Source organism: Onychostruthus taczanowskii, unplaced genomic scaffold (genome assembly GCF_017590055.1).
Source record: "Onychostruthus taczanowskii isolate IOZ18803 unplaced genomic scaffold, ASM1759005v1 scaffold45, whole genome shotgun sequence".
NCBI lineage: Eukaryota > Metazoa > Chordata > Aves > Passeriformes > Passeridae > Onychostruthus > Onychostruthus taczanowskii.
The window spans coordinates 7,433,834-7,454,389 of NW_024502014.1; the positions used below are offsets into that span (position 1 = coordinate 7,433,834).

Consider the following 20,556-nt stretch of genomic DNA (forward strand, 5'->3'; position numbering starts at 1 on the left):
CCTACATACACATGTAGGCTCTACAGTCAAGTTTAAAACCTAAAAAGCAGCTGGTAAAACAGGAATTCTTGGCTGGGTAAATACCTACATCTATGATAAACATCTGTGTTTTCATATTTCTCTCTTCCTGGCTTCAAGGAAAAAAATGTCTCAAATTATGAGGTGAAAACCTGGCCGGGGGTTTGCAGGAGTAAGACAGAATGACCAAATGAAACAGGAAACACCTTCAGAATGGACTGCAGTTCTTGCAGTCTTCTGAAGAAAGTAGTAATAGAAAGCCTCTACATTTAAAATCTTAAGACACCTGGATATATCAAGGAATCATACCGTGTTTCAGTATCTTATGACCAGAGACATTTGAAATAATCAAGACAGTTGCAACAGTTTATCTACTATTCTATACCAGATCTCTTAGAAGGGGTGGTAAGTAAAAAGGGCAGAAAGTTGCTTTTCAGGCAGAGAAAAAGAAAAGTGATCCATGGATAATCTAGTCGGGGTCTTCAAATACACAACTGCTTTTGTATCAGGCAGAACAGGTTGCAGGGTGTATAAGGAACAATTTTAACATTCCCTGTAGACAAAACTATCCTGCTCTATCACCAGCAAAGCTGATCAGTGACAGATCTCCCAGAATCACAGAGATGTAGCCATCCTTACCGCAGAGTTTCAAGGATGCCTAAGCTCAGATAAAGACTCGACAAACTCAAAAAAGATAAACAGAATCCATTAACAGAGGTCACATCTGGTTCAGGAAATATGCTGAACTGCAAACATCTAGCAGCTGAGCCTCTTCACCTTTGTGTTTTTCTCAGTCCTTATTCTCTTGCCAAGACGCCTTCTTTTAGCTGCTGCTAGACTATGGTCACCTTGGAGTTGAGCAAGCCCATGGCATATTCAGCATAGCTGTTTTTACACAAACTCAGGGAGAGGCAGAGGACTGACTGAGCACTCAAGGTAAGAGAGGAGAAATTAGCATCAGACCTATGAGAGTTATTAGAAACACCTTCGCTACGGTAAGTCTGATACAACAAGGCTGACTATAGCCACACATACAAAACAAGTTGCTAAGGCAAGAAACAGGAAGAGGTGATACAACATCAAAAACAGCATGATGTTTATCCAGTTAAAGCATTAGGGTCCCCTAAAATCCCAGGAAAGGACTCAACATTTTTATACTTCACAAATAAAAGCCAGGAAAGTCTCAGCAGCTCACCCAATAGCAATCTTTGCCTAATTTCTTCACTACAGCAAAGCTGTCTTCCTTCCTCTCACAAGAGATAATAAAGCAAAAGCAGTTCATGGAGTCAGAACAAAGGCACTGACTCATCTCCTGTCTCTGATGCAGCAGAGGTGGGAAGTTATATACACTTTCCCAACAAAAACAAAGCAGGCTTGTACAGTGGGCAGCAGCAGCAGAGCAGTGCTCCTCTTGCACGGTGAGCAATGGTGAGTGCATGCTGCACTCTGGGAGCAGCCACGCACCGCCAGAGCCAGAGCATGGGTGGTATAGGACATTTCACCAGCAAATAAAGCAACTGTCCTGTACAAGAGCAAGAATCAGTTGTTTCACCAGCAGCATGGGTGATGGCTGTTTAAAAGTATGTGAAATCACAGCCTGAGAAACCTTCCCCACTCACCACTCCTGTACGGTGTATCAGTATTTCAGCTGTGCTCAGCCAACAAAATGGTCTGAATTAAAAGATAACCTTGCAAAATGTCCAAACAATTGATCTTAGGCTTTCAAGTTAAGGCTGCCTGTGGGGTCACAGTACTCAGCTGCCACCTGCAGCTATACCACGTAATAACTGGAGGGCTACCGAAGCCACATCTGCCCTGGCTGCGTTGCCACCCCATCCAGGTGTGGAACAACATGGGCCCATCCAACAGTGCCAAGCAGAAGCACATGTGCAGCCCCAGCAGACACCAAGCAGACCACAGTGTGGGAAGCATCAAACAGATCCTACCAAGCTACAGAAGAAAAGAAGCCAGTCAAGGGAAACTGTGGTGTGCAAAGTCAGTCATTCAGCAAGTACTATGTGGGTGGGTCTGACCTGAAAGTGCACACTAGGGCACAGTTAATGCTGTCACAGAATGCCTGAGAAATGCCTGCAGAGAGGATAAAACTGCACATGCAAGCACATCACCTGACCTTCTGCTTCTGCACTCCTTGGCTTATTTTAAACAGAATGCCACTTCTGAAAAAAAAAATACCTGGCACACAAGCAGCAGACTAAGTGCATATGTTGCACAAAGTACTGAATGCAGAGTCAATGTATGTCAATAAATCCTTCCATTAATAACACAGTGGAGCAAATGTGTGATTTGTATTTTAGTGATTTCCCAAAAACCTCAGGATGAGGACATCAATCCATCGGACATTGCAATCATAACAGCTAAGTCTCTAACCTGAAAAACAGACAAGTCTGAATTTAAGTAAAAATATAAGACACAAGCAGGAGGGTAAGAAGCAGCACAAACTGTCATTCTAATTATCATTACAAAAAAACCTAAAGCCTTACAGAATACAAGAAACAAATTCTTGAAATTACAGCATAACTGGAGTTTAGGATCTACAATCACAGTCATAATACTGTTTGGGAATAACTGTAGTTCAACTACTTCTGTTTAGATATGCAAACATTACACTTTCACACCATTGACACACTTTCCAACAGCAGCAAAAACAGATTACAAAGGGCATAGAGGGTGGGTGGGGAAAGAGCTCTAATAGCAAGCAAAGGACCCTTCATAACAGCCTTAACCAAAAGGGAGAACAGCTACAAAACAAAGTGTCTGTAAGCTTACAGCCCATTCCAGGGACTATTTAAATCTCTCCTCATCTGAGGCTCTTATTCATGAATGTTGACATTCCAGTCCTGCCAGCACAAAGCACAGGGCTTAACTGCACACCACAGGGAGCTACCAGGAAAACAAGTCAATTAGAAATGAGTCACGTGCAAGTACTTGGTTTCTTCAGACACAACTTCTTTAAAAAATAATAAATCAACACACCAAAAATCAAAGCAACTTCCACATAGTAACCACATTCTCATCATCACAACGTAAGAATTTTCAGTAAAAGCTGGGGTGACCACCCAACTGAGTGTTATCTTGCATTCTAAATACTGGTGAATCCCATTTAGAGTTCCACCCATTCTCCTCCTTTACCAGCATTACTTTCCCTTGCCAATCCAGCACAGATTGCTTCTCATGCTCTCAAATGCTGGAACACAATTCTGTGATTTGTGCCTCAGTCAGGGAACTTCATTAACAAATCTAATCACACATGCAAATTCCTCTATAAAGCTGCTGTGGTGCAAGTCCCTTCAAGACAGAAATCTCATTTTGGTAAAGCTGAAGCCCACACTGACTTGGCAGCAGCTTTGCTGCATACAACTGTGTAAAGTTCATGGAAAACACCAGAAAACCTTTTGAACCCGGGCAGTTTTGCAGTGCAATAAGAATGTTTTCCAACTGTTAAGTGAGGCAGCTCATTTAGTGAACAAACTCCCAAGAAATCTCAAGTCCTTTTCACTGTAACTTGAAAAAACAAAATTGCACTTAAAGCCTGCTACTTACAAGCAACATTTCTGTAAAAGTCAACAGTTCTATACTGAATTTTCATAAATAACTATGGGAAAAAATTATTTGGCTACAACAGCATCATGTGTATAATTATGAAAATGGTACCATTTTGTCCTGGTAGAAGCCTTCATTTCTTTGCTGCAATACAGAAACTTTGGGAAGACTCATCATGCCTAGAATCCAACACTGATTGCTCATGGGAAGAAGAGGGGAAGAATGGAAGATACAAGCAGCAACCAGGATCAATGAAAGAAGGAAAGCTCAGGAAGCTGAAGAAATTTACTGCAGAAATGTGTCCTTTACAGGTTAGCCAGAGCAGCCTAACAAGCATGTAACAATTCCAACACATTAAAAGATCAAATTAGGATAAACAAAAAAGAAAGTGAAAACAATTAATTTTGCAACAAAGTTCTTGCTTGTATTTCTTAACAAATCATAAAAATGAACTATGGGAAACCAAGAACACGTGCAGCAGCTTTCAAACAGTCTTAATAGTGCATACATTTTAAGTTCTGTCCACTAAAATGTAAGCAATCAAACTTTACTGCCAAACAAAACAGTCATGCATATGAGTAGATTCAATAACAGAATCACTGGATTAGAAGCCATATTCTGCCACATTTAGCCTTACAACCTCATGGAAACAAGTGGGGCAATTAAAAAACAACCCACTGCTCACTGCATAAGGATGACATTCTGAGTAGTGCAGCAAGAAAACAAAGAGAAATTTGACAAAAGAAATCAAAATAAAGGGTTTGCCAAATTACAAATGGTCAAAGTATCTTGATTCTGAAACGAGAGAACACACTAGTGGGTGTATGATCTCAAATCATCAGATTTTAAGCAGCAAAATTAATTTGCAGCATTATGTCTTGATGCATCTAAAAAAATCAGCCAATATATGTATTCCTAGCAAAAGTGAAACATAGGTGCTAGAAACACACATATTAAAATAGAACAAAAAAGCAACAACTCCCAAATTAGTACACACATCTATATATATATGCACACTTTTTAATGAAACCCTGAGCATTTGTGCAACTACAACAGCAAATGAAGGGGAAGCAACAGGAAAACCTAGTCATAGTCTCATAAAGCTTTAAATTCATATCTTAGCTGGGAAGCAACCACAAGAAGACAGAAAACAATCTACAAATATCTGAGAGATGTAAACTAAAAAGAAAGCAGGATTAAGGAATGAGAACAAAAATGAGAGAACACATTAAGTCAAAGCAAAATTTTGGTCAAGCATCTAATTATATATGAAGTACTTTCTGAAGATCTTACTGAAAATAGCACCCGTTAAGGCCATGTAAAATTAAATTTAAAAGGGCTCTAAGAGAAATCTCACCTAAGCACCTGCAAAGACAGAAGTTACAAGATTATTTACTCAGTATTTCCAAGTTACTAGCTTCCTAGTATTCTAAATGCAACCTATCCTATTTATATATGAAGCCCCCCAAAAAGAGTTCACAGAAGTGCACACATAAAGGAAGTGGTAAGATAAATTCTGGGTTTAACAATTTGGTTTGACTTTAGCAATATGGCTTCAGGACATTTTCTCCATTCATTTGCAAATGTTTCAGGTGATCCTGGATAAGACGACTACAGTGATGCACCAGAACTGGAAAGACTCAAATATCTCCCAAATTCAATTACATCTTTCCATTAACTGTTTACGTTCAGGATGTTAACAAATGAAGACTGCTTTTCAGAACAATGAACCCAACCTACTATAACCATGATGTTTTAAGTACATTCATAGATTTTTTTTCTACCCTCTCCCTATAAATCGGTTTTATGCTTTTAATAAAGTTATTTCTAACAATTCTGAACCAAATAATTTCATATTCCACCCCAAAACTACCTTTTCCCTTTTGGTTTCCCACCCACCAACCTGGCAAAGGCACATAACAGAGATACCAGTTGTGCACTAAGATGTGCAGAATCATCACCAACCACAACATTCATTCTCCAGCACCACCTTGTTGGAAAGGTTTCAAAGCTTTAAGCAAAAAGAAACTGGGCATGAGAACAAATGGCTCTAGCCAAGCTCCACTTAGTATCTCTGAGCAGCTTTGAGCTGGATCACCTGGATCCATTGCAGCACATCCCACGGGCAGCTCACCTCGACCTCTAGAGGAACTTCGACCTCGAGGAGCCCCTACCACCGTTCCTCCTCCGCGTCCCGTCAACCGCAGGACGGCAGCACTGTTTACAGACATCGAGAAATTTCTCTGCCAAGAGAAAGAGTCACGGTCAGATTGGACTGGAAAAATCTTCAGAGAGAAACCACAAACAAACACACAAATAAACAACAAAAACTGAATAAATAAAAAAACCCAAACATGTACCGTTATCTTAAATTTGGCTTTGTTTTCATTACAAATTCTCTACAATTAATACTAGAAAGGAAAAGGATTCCATGCACACGTGAGCAGCTGAAGCAGTCTATAAAAGGATCTTGGTCAATATTGCCATTTCCAAGTTACTTAGCTGAGATTTCTATGCTCTGAAGTAAGCATTTGAACAGCTACTCCTTTTTCAGGTGATGCCAGCACAAAATTCATTAGAACATCAGCAGTGTTAAACACACGTTCTGCTGCAAAAACAGACTGGCATCTGTCTATACCTGACACCAATAATTAATACCAATTCTAAATTTGCTTAAGCAAAGCAGGCACATGTAAAGACCAAGAGAACTTAAATTATATTTACCAATGTCCTTTGCAAAATAAGTATTTTTTTTCTCTAAATATCACAAAAGTAACATATTTTAGGAAAAACTAAATATATTCAGGGCTTCTGAAACTTAGGTGATACTCATTTTCCTAAGAAAATAAACACCAGTAAAATTCAACTTTAGCTTAATATGAAACAATTGCTAAAAGAAAAAGCTATTTCAATTAGATAAATATAACCAACTCTGACCCTATTCTCTGAGCACAAATACTTGGAAAACTGGGCCGAAGAATTCAGAAGCATGTACAGAAACATTAACAAATAAACCTGAACTGACACTTTGTGAATGCAAGTTTTGAGTGATTAGAATGCAAAGGACTAACAGTTGCTATATCAGGCTTCTTGGAAGGAACTTAGAGCCAGCAAGGTGCTTCAACTCATCTGAATTACTACGACTTTAAAGGTCTTCAGAGAACAAGACAAGTGGTTATATACTATTTAAAATCTAAATCACTAACATCAGAGCCAATAGGAGAATTAATGCATTACAGAAACATTTCAAAAACTGCTTGATATGTGCTCCCTACAAAAGTAGATCTTCCTTCAAGAGAGAACTGGTAACTAATTAGACTTGAGGGGAAAGAAAAAACGCAGTCATGCATGGCAAAAAAGCAAGGTCAGCCCCCAGTAAATCTGTTTTCTGAGCTAGTTCCTAAAGTTTAAAGCAACCACTTCAACTGCAGGCCAAAAGAAAGCACCCCCATCTGTCTCTGAGCAAAGCACCACCTTTCTGCGTGTGGATACTTCCGCTTTTTTGTGAAGCACTGAAATATTTCACTACAAAAGCGTTTAAGGTATTTATAGAAATCGTTCCTCATTTTTAATGCCTTATTCTTCCTATAAGAACAAAATAATGATCTGATTTTCTTTTCCAATTAATTTTTGACCTGTCTGCCTGAACTCTGAGCAACTTCTCCCTCCCCTCTGTAGAGCCTGCTGCAGTGAAGGCATAGTGATAACAACCCACATGGTAAGATCACAGTGAGAAGCAAAAAAGCAAAGTCAAAAAAGCAAAAATTGCCCTACTATTCATCAGTGTAGTCCTTCATTGAGCAATGCTGACAATGCACACTGAAAAACAAAGCTGCTGCAGAACAGCTTTAGCAGCAAATGAAATGTCTTAGGAAACAGATGTCAGGAAAATAACCAAGGAGGACACAAAAGCATCACCATTATATTCAGCAAGAGTTTGAGCCTTCCTTACTGTGCAAGCAGGTAAATTAAGACAAATTCTCCCCTAATGCAAATAGGAAAAACAGGAGCAGTGGGAAAGGCAAAGGAACATTTGCTGCACCTTGCCAGTGCTCCTTGGTGGAAAGCACTTTTAAAGCCATCTGCAGAAACCTTCTCTGCTTCAACAGACACTACCTTGCAAACACATCTTAGACAAATCTATGACTATAAATATATTATATTTCATTACATTAAGTGAATCTGTTGAAGTCTAGGTTAGCTCAACAACTTTATCTTCAGAAAAGTAACATTTTACATAAAAAGAACCAGCAATTCCATGCAAAGCATGTTCAGGTCCTGTTACAGGGAACACTGTAGCCTTAAGTATGCAATTAAATACTACAAGACTAAACACATCGAAATTCAAATTAATACAGCTGACATGATCTGTCATCCATCCCTAGATAATACATCTTTAATTCAGTTTGAGACAAGTTCTTTCCATAGTACACATACAAGTGGAGTGCCATCAGCTGCACAACACAGCAGGAATTGTTCTGAATCTAAGGCCAAAGTAATCCTGACAGGCTCAGCTGCAAAGTACCAGTGCTCTGATCAGCCTCTCCTCTAAGGACTCCCAAAACCCTGCCCCTCCAGTTCTGAGACAACAATTCTATCCTAAGTATTCATGGAAGGAGTAAAAAGGTACTTTAAACTCTTTTGTCAATCTTAATTGTAAGAATTTTCTGCACCAGCGCTAGCAGTAAGTCCATTAATATCCACCTCAAGAACACTTCTGAAGATGATTCTTAATGATAAACAATGCTACGTCATGGGGAACAAACACCAGAATTTCTTAACTAAAAATGCCATTCCCTTGGTACCTCAAATCAATCATGGAGACAGGAAAAAAAGGACATGAAAAACCAGATTGTTCACATCCTCTGGGTCCCCAGAAAGCATTAAAGGAAAAGCTTTCTTAAAAAGGGAATGTGGACCTCTTCTTCCAGATTATGATTTTTGTGGAGATTTTAGAGAATTTTTAAGCTGCTTAAAGGCTCCTGTATGATTACAGGTGAAGAGAAGCAGGGAGAAGCAGTGACACAGCACACACCCACTCTTCAGGAGTTTTCAAGACTGGTGAAACAAGGGGCACTGCAGCAGAGGATCACATCTACCCCTGAAGCTCAGCAGCACTTACCATCTCATCTGTGCTCCGCACACTTTCACACCACAGCCTTCAACTCACAGTATTCCTTGCAGAGTATCTTGACAAACGCCACAAGTCAGCATCCCCTTGAACTGTAAGCAGCCCTTAAGCCCTCCCTGAAGGACTCCACTATGCATCAGCAAAAGAATATACCCAAAGACATTTACACAAAGGTTCAACATTTAGGTGTGCTACTGCATTTCTGGCTGACCATTTCTGGGGCTTGCTCCTGAATCCCCTCTCTTCCTACTCAAGAACAGGATCTAAGATAAGACTTCCCATATAACTTCCCAACTCAATCTCAGTTGCCTTTCAAAACTAACTATGACACGAAGTGCTTACAATGTATCCACATGAACTCAAATCTAAGCGCTGATTAAAAACTAAACCATTAGTATCTTGTGTGAAATGACAGCATTCCACAGAGACACAAGAAATATGGACCAACTCTGAAGAGGAAGGAACTCTGGAAGAGATGAAGAGGATATGCCAAAATACCCAGGCACAAAACGAAATGAAAAATTCAAGAACACAACAGCCTGGGGCAGGCAAAGGAAGAAGGATGCTCTGACATCTTAAAAAACTAATTGTAACACTACCCACCCCTGCAAAAATCTAATTACTTAAGCCAGTAAAAATACTCAGCTTCCTATTAGAAAAGAAACAAAACCCAAACCACAGTATTATGAAGCAAGAAATGTGCTAAGAAACATGACAAATAGGAGAACAACTGCAAAATCAAAAGTTCTGACAGCCAGAAAAGGGAAATCAGTTCAAAGTCCAAAGTCAGAGGCACTTATACAGAGAAGATGGGCAGTTTTCTCCATTAGGAATCAAATTTAAAGCAAGAGATTTCAAACTACTCAGATCAGTCATCCCTGAAATGTAATCCTTATGGACCTGTTCCCACTCTCATCTTATCCATCTCTATGTGGTTACACACCTATAGACATCAAAGGAGGAGATAAACAAGCAACTGCTTATATACAAAGCATTTAACAGTACTGCATCTTCTTAATAAGTGTTAACAGTCAAAAAACTTCACCATTTCTCTAAAGAACACAAAACTGAGGCTACAGAACTTAGCCTCTTTCATGACTCTCTTACCAAAGAGAAGGTGGTAAAAAACTGTAGAAAATATCATTGATCTGAAAATGATGCATACTTAAAAAATAGGTAACACTTTCCAGATGGTGATCCTGGATTTATCAACCTGTCCACCTTCAACAGAATAATGGATAAAAGCCATTTTTTTCCAATCTAAGACAATAATTGATCATGGACAGTATTTAAACTTCATGCTTTCAACAGCATGCTTTCCTAATTCCTTTCTCTGTGTCCTAGGTTACAATGAAAATGTGTAACCAAAGATATGTATTCTATTACCACCTTCATAAGCTGTTAAAACAGCTGAGGCAGTGTTCTTTATCTCCTCTGTGACTCACCCCTGGTAACTCCCTCTGGGGGACTATCTCCACTAAAGGGCCATCAGGGTCTCCCATACCTTGACCCCCCATGACTCACAGAATTACACCATCCCACTGTGAGACGCCCCAGCCACGGGGAGGAACCAAACATTCCTGCCTTTATATAATCTGAGGCTTGGAACACCAGGAGAGCACTACCACTGGATTCCCAGAGGACAAGAGCTCAATAACCACCACTGGACCTCCAGAGAAGAACCAGATCTTTCCACAGGATCACTGCTTTGACAAACCCACATCCACCACTCCAGCAGGACTGCAGCCACCATTTAATCAGACTGCTACCACCACCCTGACCAACAGGGTGTCAGGTTGTATCCTGACTCATGTCAGTTTAAGCCAGAATTTCTGTACTATTGCCTTTATTTCAATTTTCCTATTAAACTGTAATTCTGACTTGAAATCTCCTGCTGGTTTGCTTTCTAACTAGTACACTCTGAGACCTACTAATTTCAAATTTCATTGTTTTTCTTAATGGAAGAATACTCTTATTGTGTCTTTACACTAATAACAATCTAAAAATTTAAAATAAAAAAAGATACAAACCTGTTCTTCTTCTGTAAAAGGTACAAGTGCCAGTGGTGGCAGGGGCTCCTCTTGTAAAATAGGCAAAAATTCCTTATCCAGAAGGTCTGAAGGTATCTGTACAAAAGAAAAAGATCATTCTACTACACGCAAGTATTTCCAATTCAGGGATGATACCATACACACTGCTTCACAAAAAATTTTTATTCTTCCACCTCTGTCTCCATCTACCCAGTACTTCCAGTAACTCTTATTGGGGGTGGGTATAACTCTGCTGCAAATTTACAACCCTCAGAAAAAAGAGTTCTTATAAACAAGGCATCCAAAGCATCACCCACTCACAAGGCCACAGACATCAGAACTCAAACTTACACACCACAGCAGCTGAAATCTGAATCAAGTGACATTTCATCTGTTAAATTAAAAACTATTGTTTTTAACTTCAACACATTTTTATAGCCAGATTTTTAATTAACAAAACTGCCACCTACAGCACAGAGGTTATATTTGATCTGAAGCAACTCCAATTTATAAACAAACAGAAGAGTAAAAAAAAAAAAATTCAAACCCAAACCAACAAAAAAAACCACACAAAAAAGTCAAGTACAATGCAACTATATGTAGAGATGAACTAGAGAACACTGATGATATAAACCAAAATAAATTAACATTTTGAATCAGAAGATCCATTAATAGTTGTGACCTTGAGAATGTGGACAAGAACCTTCAATCACATACAGCCAAGTGAGCTCTAATTATGCCAATGGACAACTGCTTCAAAAATATTTAGTTCATAACACTAAAGACATTTTTTCATTTAGATATATGCTAGCAGAAGTCTTCCTGCTTTTAGTCTAGTCTCTCTTTTAATTAGAGATACAACATCTTAAAAACATTGCTGACACCCAATAGCTGACTTGAACCACTGTCAGGAGTCCTTTCAGTCTTCATAACTACAGCTCAACACCCTTGAAACATGTGGACAGCAAAATAAAGACATACTCTAATCATAATGCCCTTCTGGCAAACACATAAGAAGAAAATATTGTTTTGGATCATTTGTAACAATCAGAGAACTTCCTGTAGCACAGGATATTTGAGGGTTGTTCTGAATCAGCCCCAAGAGCAGAGTCTCAGCATCAACTGACAAAACAAACACAAACTGCAAAAAAACAGTGACTTCTGACTGGCTGACCTATTCAAGCATAACAGCAAGATCTAAATCACAGCTTCCTGAAGTAGAACAGGACAATTCTGCATGTTAAAGCAGGGCTTTAAGCTATACCACACTTAACAGACTTAGAAAAATCTTTGACATTCAATGCCCTTAAATCCATTATTTAAGCAACGCAGGGCTCCCAGTGTTGTACAAGAATGTCAGCACAGCCAAGGCAGGATAGGAACTTGAAGCTGTGGGTGCACATCTCCATTCCAAGCTCAAAGCATAATCTTGACATCAGTTCTTGCAGTCCCTCCCTCCCCCAAGGGTAAGCTCTCAGGGGCATTCATACCTCCAAGTCCGCTACCACAATAAACCAACCACTGCCACCATCTAAAGAAAAACCCAATGTTTACAACTGCAAAATGTTTTAGTAATTTGCCTGAAAGATCTCTAAAATTTTCTATCATCTTTTACATCACTGTAAATCTTTGTTTGAAGTGAAAGCAGAAGGAAGTTCTTGATTTTCTATACTGTTCTTAGGCATTACATGTTATTGTTTCTGTGTCCTGATTCCCAGAGAAGGGAGCTACCTGAGGACTGCTCTCACTGGGCTAGTTACCTGCTAAAGTGAATGGACTAAAGATGGGATAGAGACCTCTTGCTTTTTTCAGATGATCTGCTCATATGATTTATTGCCTTTGTAGCTGAATCAAATAACTATTATGCACTACATTAAATAAAATCCTACTGAGGCAAGCAAATCTGCACAGCTGCAAGGCAACTTTAACCCTCAGTCATCTGTGGCAGTGAGACTGAATATGGCAATCAGGTCTTTTGTTCTCTGGGGTACAGGATGTTACCCCTAAAATGGAAGAAGAACCAAAAAAAAAAAACCAAAAAAGAAACCCCACACATAAACAAAAATGAGTTACCCCTAAAATGGAAGAACCACCAAAAAAAAAACAAAACAAAAAAGAAACCCCACACATAAACAAAAATGCAAACAAACAAAAACCCCAAAAACATACCGAATCTGGTAAAAGTGCAATCAAACAAGTGCACACATGAAAACCACAATCAGCCCTCTCCACTCTGGGATTGCAAGGGGTACTCCATTTCTTTGTCCATAATCACAAAATACAAACTGTTCCTAATCACAAGACTGCCATTAGGAATACACACACAAGGCCACGTTCCTCTTCCTGCTCACCTTATTATCCTTTAGAAAAAGTGCCAACATTTCTTCTCTCCCATAGCGATAGTCTGCTAGTTTGTACTTCGGCAAAGCCGGAGACAGCGGAGGGGATGTCACACTCCCGCCACTAGACAAAGCTCGCAGCCTAAAAGGAAGCAGAAAAGCAATGAAAACTGAATTGAGAGTATCTTCACCTGTGCTACCATCCCTCTGCACATTGACAGATTTGACACAAAGTAAATACAATACTGAAAGTAAAGACATTAACAGTTTAACTTCGAAACTCTTGGTGCTTCAGTAGCAAGAGTGGAAGAACCTCCCTTGTTTCATCCACAGCCAGGAGAGCAAGAAATAAAAGAATTCCCATGAGCACATCAAGGAATTCAACTTTCCCCAGGAAAACTCTTATGTTGACTATACAGCAAGCCAGCTGTACCCCACTAAAGCCTTGCATAAGCTATTCACAGAGGCTGCACACAAATCAGTGGGACATCTTAATGACAACAGCTTCCTTTTGCGAAGAAAAATTCTTACCATGCTAGAGAGAGCAGCAAATATTGAGCTAAGGAAAGTTTATTCAGATGTTTCATGAAGTTTAACAGAACAGCACAGTAAATTTTATAAGGAAGTTTCTTCTTGTGTCTCTGGAATCCTTCCTTACCACAAATCCCTTTTACACAAGTTTAAATTAATGGCTTTTTTTTTTAGAGTGCATATAACATCTAACTTAGGATATCAATAAAAGAAAAAAATAAAAGTAAAAAAAAGATACGCACAAAACATAGTGACACTACTTCAGAGAAACTGGAAGCAGCAATCTAAAATCTAATCTATGGTAACAGATAAATATGCTATTACATTTGTTCTCATCCCACACAGGTAAGTTACTTGACTTCTTGCAGGTAGCATCTTACTGTTGTACATTATGCCCATTCTGCAGGTGAATTAGTCTCACTCTACACAGCTGCTTCCTCAGCTACCCAAATACTTGGCATTTTTAAGTTTGAGGAATGTTTTACAAAAGAATATGTGTGTCAAGAAACAAAACCCTGCCTATTTTCTTACACTGTCTTTGATGGGCAACTTAAGACAAGTAGAAGAGTAAAAGCTCTTCTCAGCAATCAAAAAATCCTTGGAAAAGAAGTAGCTCTGAACTAAAGCAGTGATTCAGAGACTACCTTTCACCTAATTATTGAAGCATGCTTCGATTCCTTTTACTGTTCTTCAAACAGAAAAAAAAAATCATTTGCAAGTCAAAAGCTGATCTTATTTTTTTAGTTTGGTGCCACCCCGTGGCAGTTCCTCTACACACCACTTCCAAACAAACTGCCTGCACAAGAATTATTTAAAGGATTTGATGGCTCGGTGCAATGTTCAGCACTAATCAGATCAAACGTGACCCAGAGTTTCACTGTTAAGTGATACAGCAGCTTACATGACAGACATGACTATACCACAACCCAAAAGAAAAATTATGAATATTAATTCCTTTATTCCTGTAAAATACACTAATCCACTGAAGTATAATATATGTTTCCATACATAATCTAATCTGGTTTTTAAACTAACTGGCGATCACTACGACAGTCCCCTCACTGTGACACAGTAATTAAGTTACTGTTCAAACATATGGTTTTTTTAGAATTGTCTTCCCCCTTCCTCTTTTTTTTAATATAACTTTGGCTTCCATCCATCAAGAATCTAATCATGTCTGTCTCTTACACTGAAGAGCACTCCAGCACAAGATATCTGCCTGGTGGGTATATTTATAGATATTGATAAATTCATTCTTGAACCTTCTTCCATTCTAACAAAATAGACTGAGCTCTCATTGTTTCACAAGCTGCAAATCATGTCTTCTTCACTGAATCCTCTCCAATTTCTGTGTATTGTGTATAGAAATGTGTCAGCAAAAGCGAATGTATTCAAGTAACAACTCTATCACATGCTATGCAGCAACTGCATTTCCTATAACCACTCTGCATTCCCGTTCACACACTTGGACACCACCCTTCAGAAACCACACCATTCACAATTCTTGTTTGTAACTGAAACCACCAATACTCTAACAAGAAATTGGAACAAATACTGAATAATCACACCTGTGCAATTGCTTGTTCCAAAGTCAGGACAAGCTGTAAAACTAACAGCTGACAAAATTATATGACAGCGTGGATTCCCTTGAATACAGTAGCTCTCTTTTCCTGACAGTTTTCAATACAAATGTGCAGGACACTGACACAAAACTCACATTTTGCCATATTCCATACAGGGATTAGGTTTTTTTAAACTGGGAAAAGAAAAAGCTTGCTTAGCTATAGATTTAAGTATAGTGAGGAGAGTTTAAGAACTTCCTTATTAACATGCATCACAGAGAAAGACTGAACAAACACATCTTCAATTATTCTGTGCATACCTCTGAGATCATAAACATTATTCCTCCTTCAACTGCTTGGCAGCAAGGTAAATATTATGCATTAACATAACAAAAAACCTAACTCAATTCATACACAATGCCAATTCACAAAATGTAGACTGATTTTATAATATTGCTGCAGATCACAGGCCAGGGACTGAGGTGAAGCAGGATGAAACAACTAAGGTATTGTATCCCATCCACTCCCACTATCAATTCCGCTCCAAAGGGAAAAAAAATCCTTTTAGACAAGTTCTGGAGTGTGACAAAACAGACACAACTTACCATTCAGGCCCAAAGTTAAGTGTCTGAGTTTCTGCTGCCATTTTTTCCTGTTCTATTCCTCTTTTTTAAAAAGTGTGAACCTGAAAAATAAAAATATTTATTATGAAGACAGTGGGATTGATACAGCCCTTCACAGATTAATTCAAAATACAAAAGCACACCTGGGCATGCAAAGAAGTGAAAAAATTGACTACAGTGAATTTATTTTTTTTAAGGAATCCATTTCAGCTTTCCAACACAGACTGATTTAGTAATATAGGAGCAACTGCATCAAGATTTCTTCCCTAAATCCCTCTTTTAACAGCTCAAACAGGACACTGGATTAGGGTGTCTGAGGAAACAATTTGTACAAACACGGAGAACTTGATGTATAATCCTCTTCTCCAAGAACAGTAATGCTTAATTAACAGAATTGCCACTTCCTGACAATTACAAGAGGATAAAAACCCCACTAGAATTACAGCAAGACAGATTTGCCAGCTGAGTGGCAGAGTATTCAAGAATTTTCCACTGCTCATTCTTGAAAAATAAGCCTTCTAAAAATTGAGTACATCCAATGCTACCACATACTCCAAAATTCTGCAGGCAAATGACAGTATTTCTTTCATTCTCGTTTTATTAAGCAAAAGAAATGCATAACTTCAGACTCCAGCTGATTTCATTGATATTAGCCAAGGCAGGCCTGCAGACACTAGCTAAGCTCAAGTCAAGTTCCTACATATCCAGAGTGTATGGATAAGAGCAGATGGAGCCATACAGGAGGGAAAGAACAAGACTAAGGGAAGGTAACTTTCCCTAACAGAACCAAGTCCAGTCCAGGCAGCTCTGGAGAAGTGCCCTTCCATGCAATAAACACAGCTCCCCTTTCCTTCCAGCAGCAGCCAAATCCAAATCTGCAGAGGAAGACAGTTTTGGTTTTTTAAAAACCAAACACACTGTAGGTAAAGCCCAAGAAAAAGTAGAATTTGAAGCATCATCTTCAGACACTGGTTGATTAGACTTCAAGAACCCATAACGTCAGGGAGGGAACTTTGCTCTATCAGAACCACATCCCTCAGCAGATCCAGGAACTAAATAAGGAACTTCATGAGCTTGTCTACACTGCGCATGAAAAAGTGATGAAAAAGAAAAACAAAATCTAGGGAGATAGAGGTGGAAAGGGCATTAGTTACTAAAAAAAAAAAAAAAAAAAAGACAAAACTAAACAAATGAAGCTTTTTTTCTTATATCTATTCCACAGAAGTAATAATATTAAAGAAAATAAATCAAGACTCTCAAAGCAAGAAAATGACAAAACATGCTAAATGAAATATGCTAAAATTGCTTGAGCAGATTTTATCCAAATACTTTGGGCATAAGATTACAAATGCTTATAAAACTCCCTGCAGTCTAAACCCACCAACTAATGTCTGGTTTATGTATTTTATGCTGTATCTGTACAGCATAAGAATTGTATCTGTACAGCATAAGTAACATGCTGTATCTTCTTTACCCCATACACTAAGTAATTTATACACAAATCTTAATGCTTTTATTTTCACAATAATTATAGACAATTAAAAGGAATTATCCCTACTACCTGCAGCAAAAGCTAATACAAAAATACCCAGATATTTTCACAGGCCTAGTCTGAGATGACTTTGGTCTGAGTTGCCTTTTTGAAGCAGCTGGCAGCTCATTAAACATTCAAGCTGTATCCATTCATCATCCTGCAAATCAAAATATAAGGTGAGGTACCCAAAGACACCATGCCACTAGAGAAAATACTGTGGGGCAATTCAAGTAAACCACCATGCACACTTGGGCAGAAACAAGCCTCTAACACAATTCCTAGCAGCATTAATTGGATGGCTGCAATGCCTGTAATCCTTCTGCTGGGCTGGCATGGGGTGGAGAGTTTTCAGATCAATCCATGCATCACCAGAGAAGCTGGGATCTTTAACTCCTAACATCAAAGCTAGTCTAGTATCAGTAATACCAAAAAGGCTGGCACTCAGGGTTAAACAACAAAACCACAGCTGAAAAGCATCAGATACAAGGACAAAGCACTACAATCCACTTAGGATCAAGCTATTCACTGGTTCTGGACCCACTCAGCCCCACTCTTTGGCCTCTACATTATCTTCCCAAAAAACTGAGGATGCTGTGTTATGTTTCTCTACTAGACTTCTTAGGAGTTTAGCACCTACAAGAATGCTAGTCTCATCCCAGTGAGGTGCTGAAAGGCTTTCCATATCCCTCATTTTGGCCGTCTCACTTTGCAAACTCTTCCTCTTCTGACTGCATTCAAGTAAGTTACTCCATCCCTAAAAGTTCTGACTGTATGAATTTTGAACTGAAAACAAGATTACTGTAAGTGAATGAAATTGTACTGAATACATCCCCTTCAAAACAGAATACAAGAGACATGCAGGTGATCTGAATAGGTATGACAGGTGAACTGAACAGACAACATTACCCAGAAATAAAACACACAGGAAAAAGAAAATACAGGCAAGGCTGGGAGAAAAATGTCACTTCTTAGGAGTTTAGCACCTACCAACATTACCCAGAAATAAAAACACACAGGAAAAAGAAAATACAGGCAAGGCTGGGAGAAAAATGTTGGACAAGAGACACCCTGGAAATGGGCAATGATTTGGGAGGAGGAGGGCAAAGAACAGGGAAAAGGTTAAGACAGCAAGTGCACCAGAGGAAAACACTAAAGCCACGTCAGAGCAGATGAAACAAAGGGAGGGGACACCCTGTGCTGCCTCTGCTGGCTCTCAAAGGGGCAGCCAAAAGGAGAGACCACGGAAGCCAACCTGAGAGGAGCCTCTGACAGGGACTGCACACCACACCTGGCTCGTGTGCAGGAGAAGCTGCACTAACTGGAAAGGCAAGTTGGGAGTGGACAAGGCAGCACTCGCATCACAGGAGGCAAAGTCAGGGTGGAGCAAGAAAAAGGATGAGGAATTCAGAGACGGGAATGAATGATCAGGTCACAAACCTCACGCCTTTTGCTTAGCAAAATGGTTAACTCATCACATCTTTATTATCTAGATCACTTTCTTGGGTCTTAAAATTCAATATTAATAACAGAAATGTTGATTTTGGTCTTTGTTAAAATGCTGCTTCCTTATTAATCAAGGATGGCAAATTATAAAAATAACATATACCTAATATTTTCTCCTTGATACAATTTGATGAGGGAAAAGCCCCTTTCTGAACAGCTAGCTCTGTGAGATGAGGTCTTCTACAAATCAAAGGCTATTGATCAAGCAATCTCCACAATACAGATATTACATGGGCAGAGAGCACACGGGCAGCCTCAAGCTGAAGTGAGAAACTGAGGCACTCTTTTGACTAACGGCAAGTTAACACCACTGCTTGGCTAAGGCAGCCACCTGGTGCTTCCCACCACTCCTCCAAACTGGAACATTTTTCCAAAGTTTTCTTCAAGTAAGGTCAATACTTGATCAAGGTGCCAGTGCAACCCTACAACCAGCTGAGATTTTCCTGCATACTTTTAGTGAAAAATGGAATTGCCTTGTAAACTGGAATTGAGACCCCATTTTCCTGAGGTGACAGCCACAACCAGCCACCAACGGGCCATCAGCATAGAGGAGTGAAAAGAGAAGGAATCACAGCAACCCCACCCAACAACCTGCAGGCTGGCAAGAGGGGGAAAAAAACCCTAATTTGTCAGCTGTTTAATACTCTGAAAGTCAGAAGTCCACCCTCTGAACAGACACAAATTGTAATCTAATAACATGAAGCCTTTAAGTGGCTTTCACTCACAATTAACAGGTAATATACGTGCAGAAGCTGCCATCAGCAACACTCATTTCACTGGTTCACATTAGGAACAATAGTTATTTTACCAAGCTTACAGTTTGTTAAATTATTTTTCAAGCTCACTAGTTAGTACCTTACAAATGTATTAAAGCTCTCACACATCTGCTACAGACACAAGCCAGAACTTGATTCTACTAGCTAGATTTATGTGTTAAAATGCATAAGATGTTTCAGTTGAAGGTCTACAATTACTGTAGCCCATTTCACCCATAAGCTCTGGTATCTTATTTAAAACATACAGCTAGCTAATAAATATCTAGCCAAAAAGCTGTTTTCAGAGATGTGAAAGATCAAAACTACCATTTTTCCACACTTTGCTCAGCCTCATATAATTGCCATTAAGGTTCATTCGCTACTGATGGGCACCTGCATTAAGATTTTCAGGCAATGTTAAATCCCTACATTTCCATTACAGAATTCTCTCAGCTAGTAGCACATGACTATCTGTCTCATCAAGATGTTCTGCTGTTTTGGGTAGAGACTACCAAGAGAGAGGTTCTTGGCATTCCAAGTTAAGCCTAGGCAATGGCTGCATTCAGGTCTGACCATATAATCTTTTCAGCAGACCAAAAAAAAAAAAAAAAAAAAAAAAAAATTAAAGATTTGTACTGTCATTGCAATTTATAGCTCTGGGACCACTGCTAGCTTAGGTTTTTAATTAACTTTGGAAACCTAAACCTTGAAAAAAAATGTACCACTGATCCTTCCGATACACAGCTATTTTATTTTTAAATGGTCTGCCCTTTGATCAGAGATGTTTAGGAAGAAAATATCCTTTCCTTTCAAGGTAGTTCTGTTATTACTGTAGGTCTGAAAGAGTCTTTTAAACCGAGAAACCAGATGAAAATGTGAGTACCAAAGACCACAACAGAAATCAACATGAGCAGACTTAAGTGCAAGGAAATGGGTTGTCCTTAAATAAATGTGGAGAAGGAATTAACA

At 39.0% G+C, this 20,556-nt stretch overlaps 1 protein-coding gene across 13 annotated transcripts in view; it reads right to left on the bottom strand.

Annotated features, from left to right (window-relative positions):
* GIGYF2 (GRB10 interacting GYF protein 2) overlaps positions 1–20,556 on the bottom strand; it is a 75,577-nt gene that overhangs the window by 47,507 nt on the left and 7,514 nt on the right. For 8 of the 13 annotated variants that reach the window (XM_041414353.1, XM_041414354.1, XM_041414355.1 and 5 more), the window contains 4 exons: positions 15,778–15,857; positions 13,092–13,221; positions 10,741–10,836; positions 5,678–5,822 (listed from right to left, as the gene is read on the bottom strand). In XM_041414353.1, the coding sequence (XP_041270287.1) occupies positions 5,678–5,822; positions 10,741–10,836; positions 13,092–13,221; positions 15,778–15,818 (412 nt within the window). In that variant the 5' untranslated portion in view covers positions 15,819–15,857. Of the gene's footprint in view, positions 1–5,677; positions 5,823–10,740; positions 10,837–13,091; positions 13,222–15,777; positions 15,858–20,556 lie in introns of those variants that run through there. The other 5 variants (XM_041414363.1, XM_041414362.1, XM_041414359.1 and 2 more) reach the window with 1 other exon arrangement.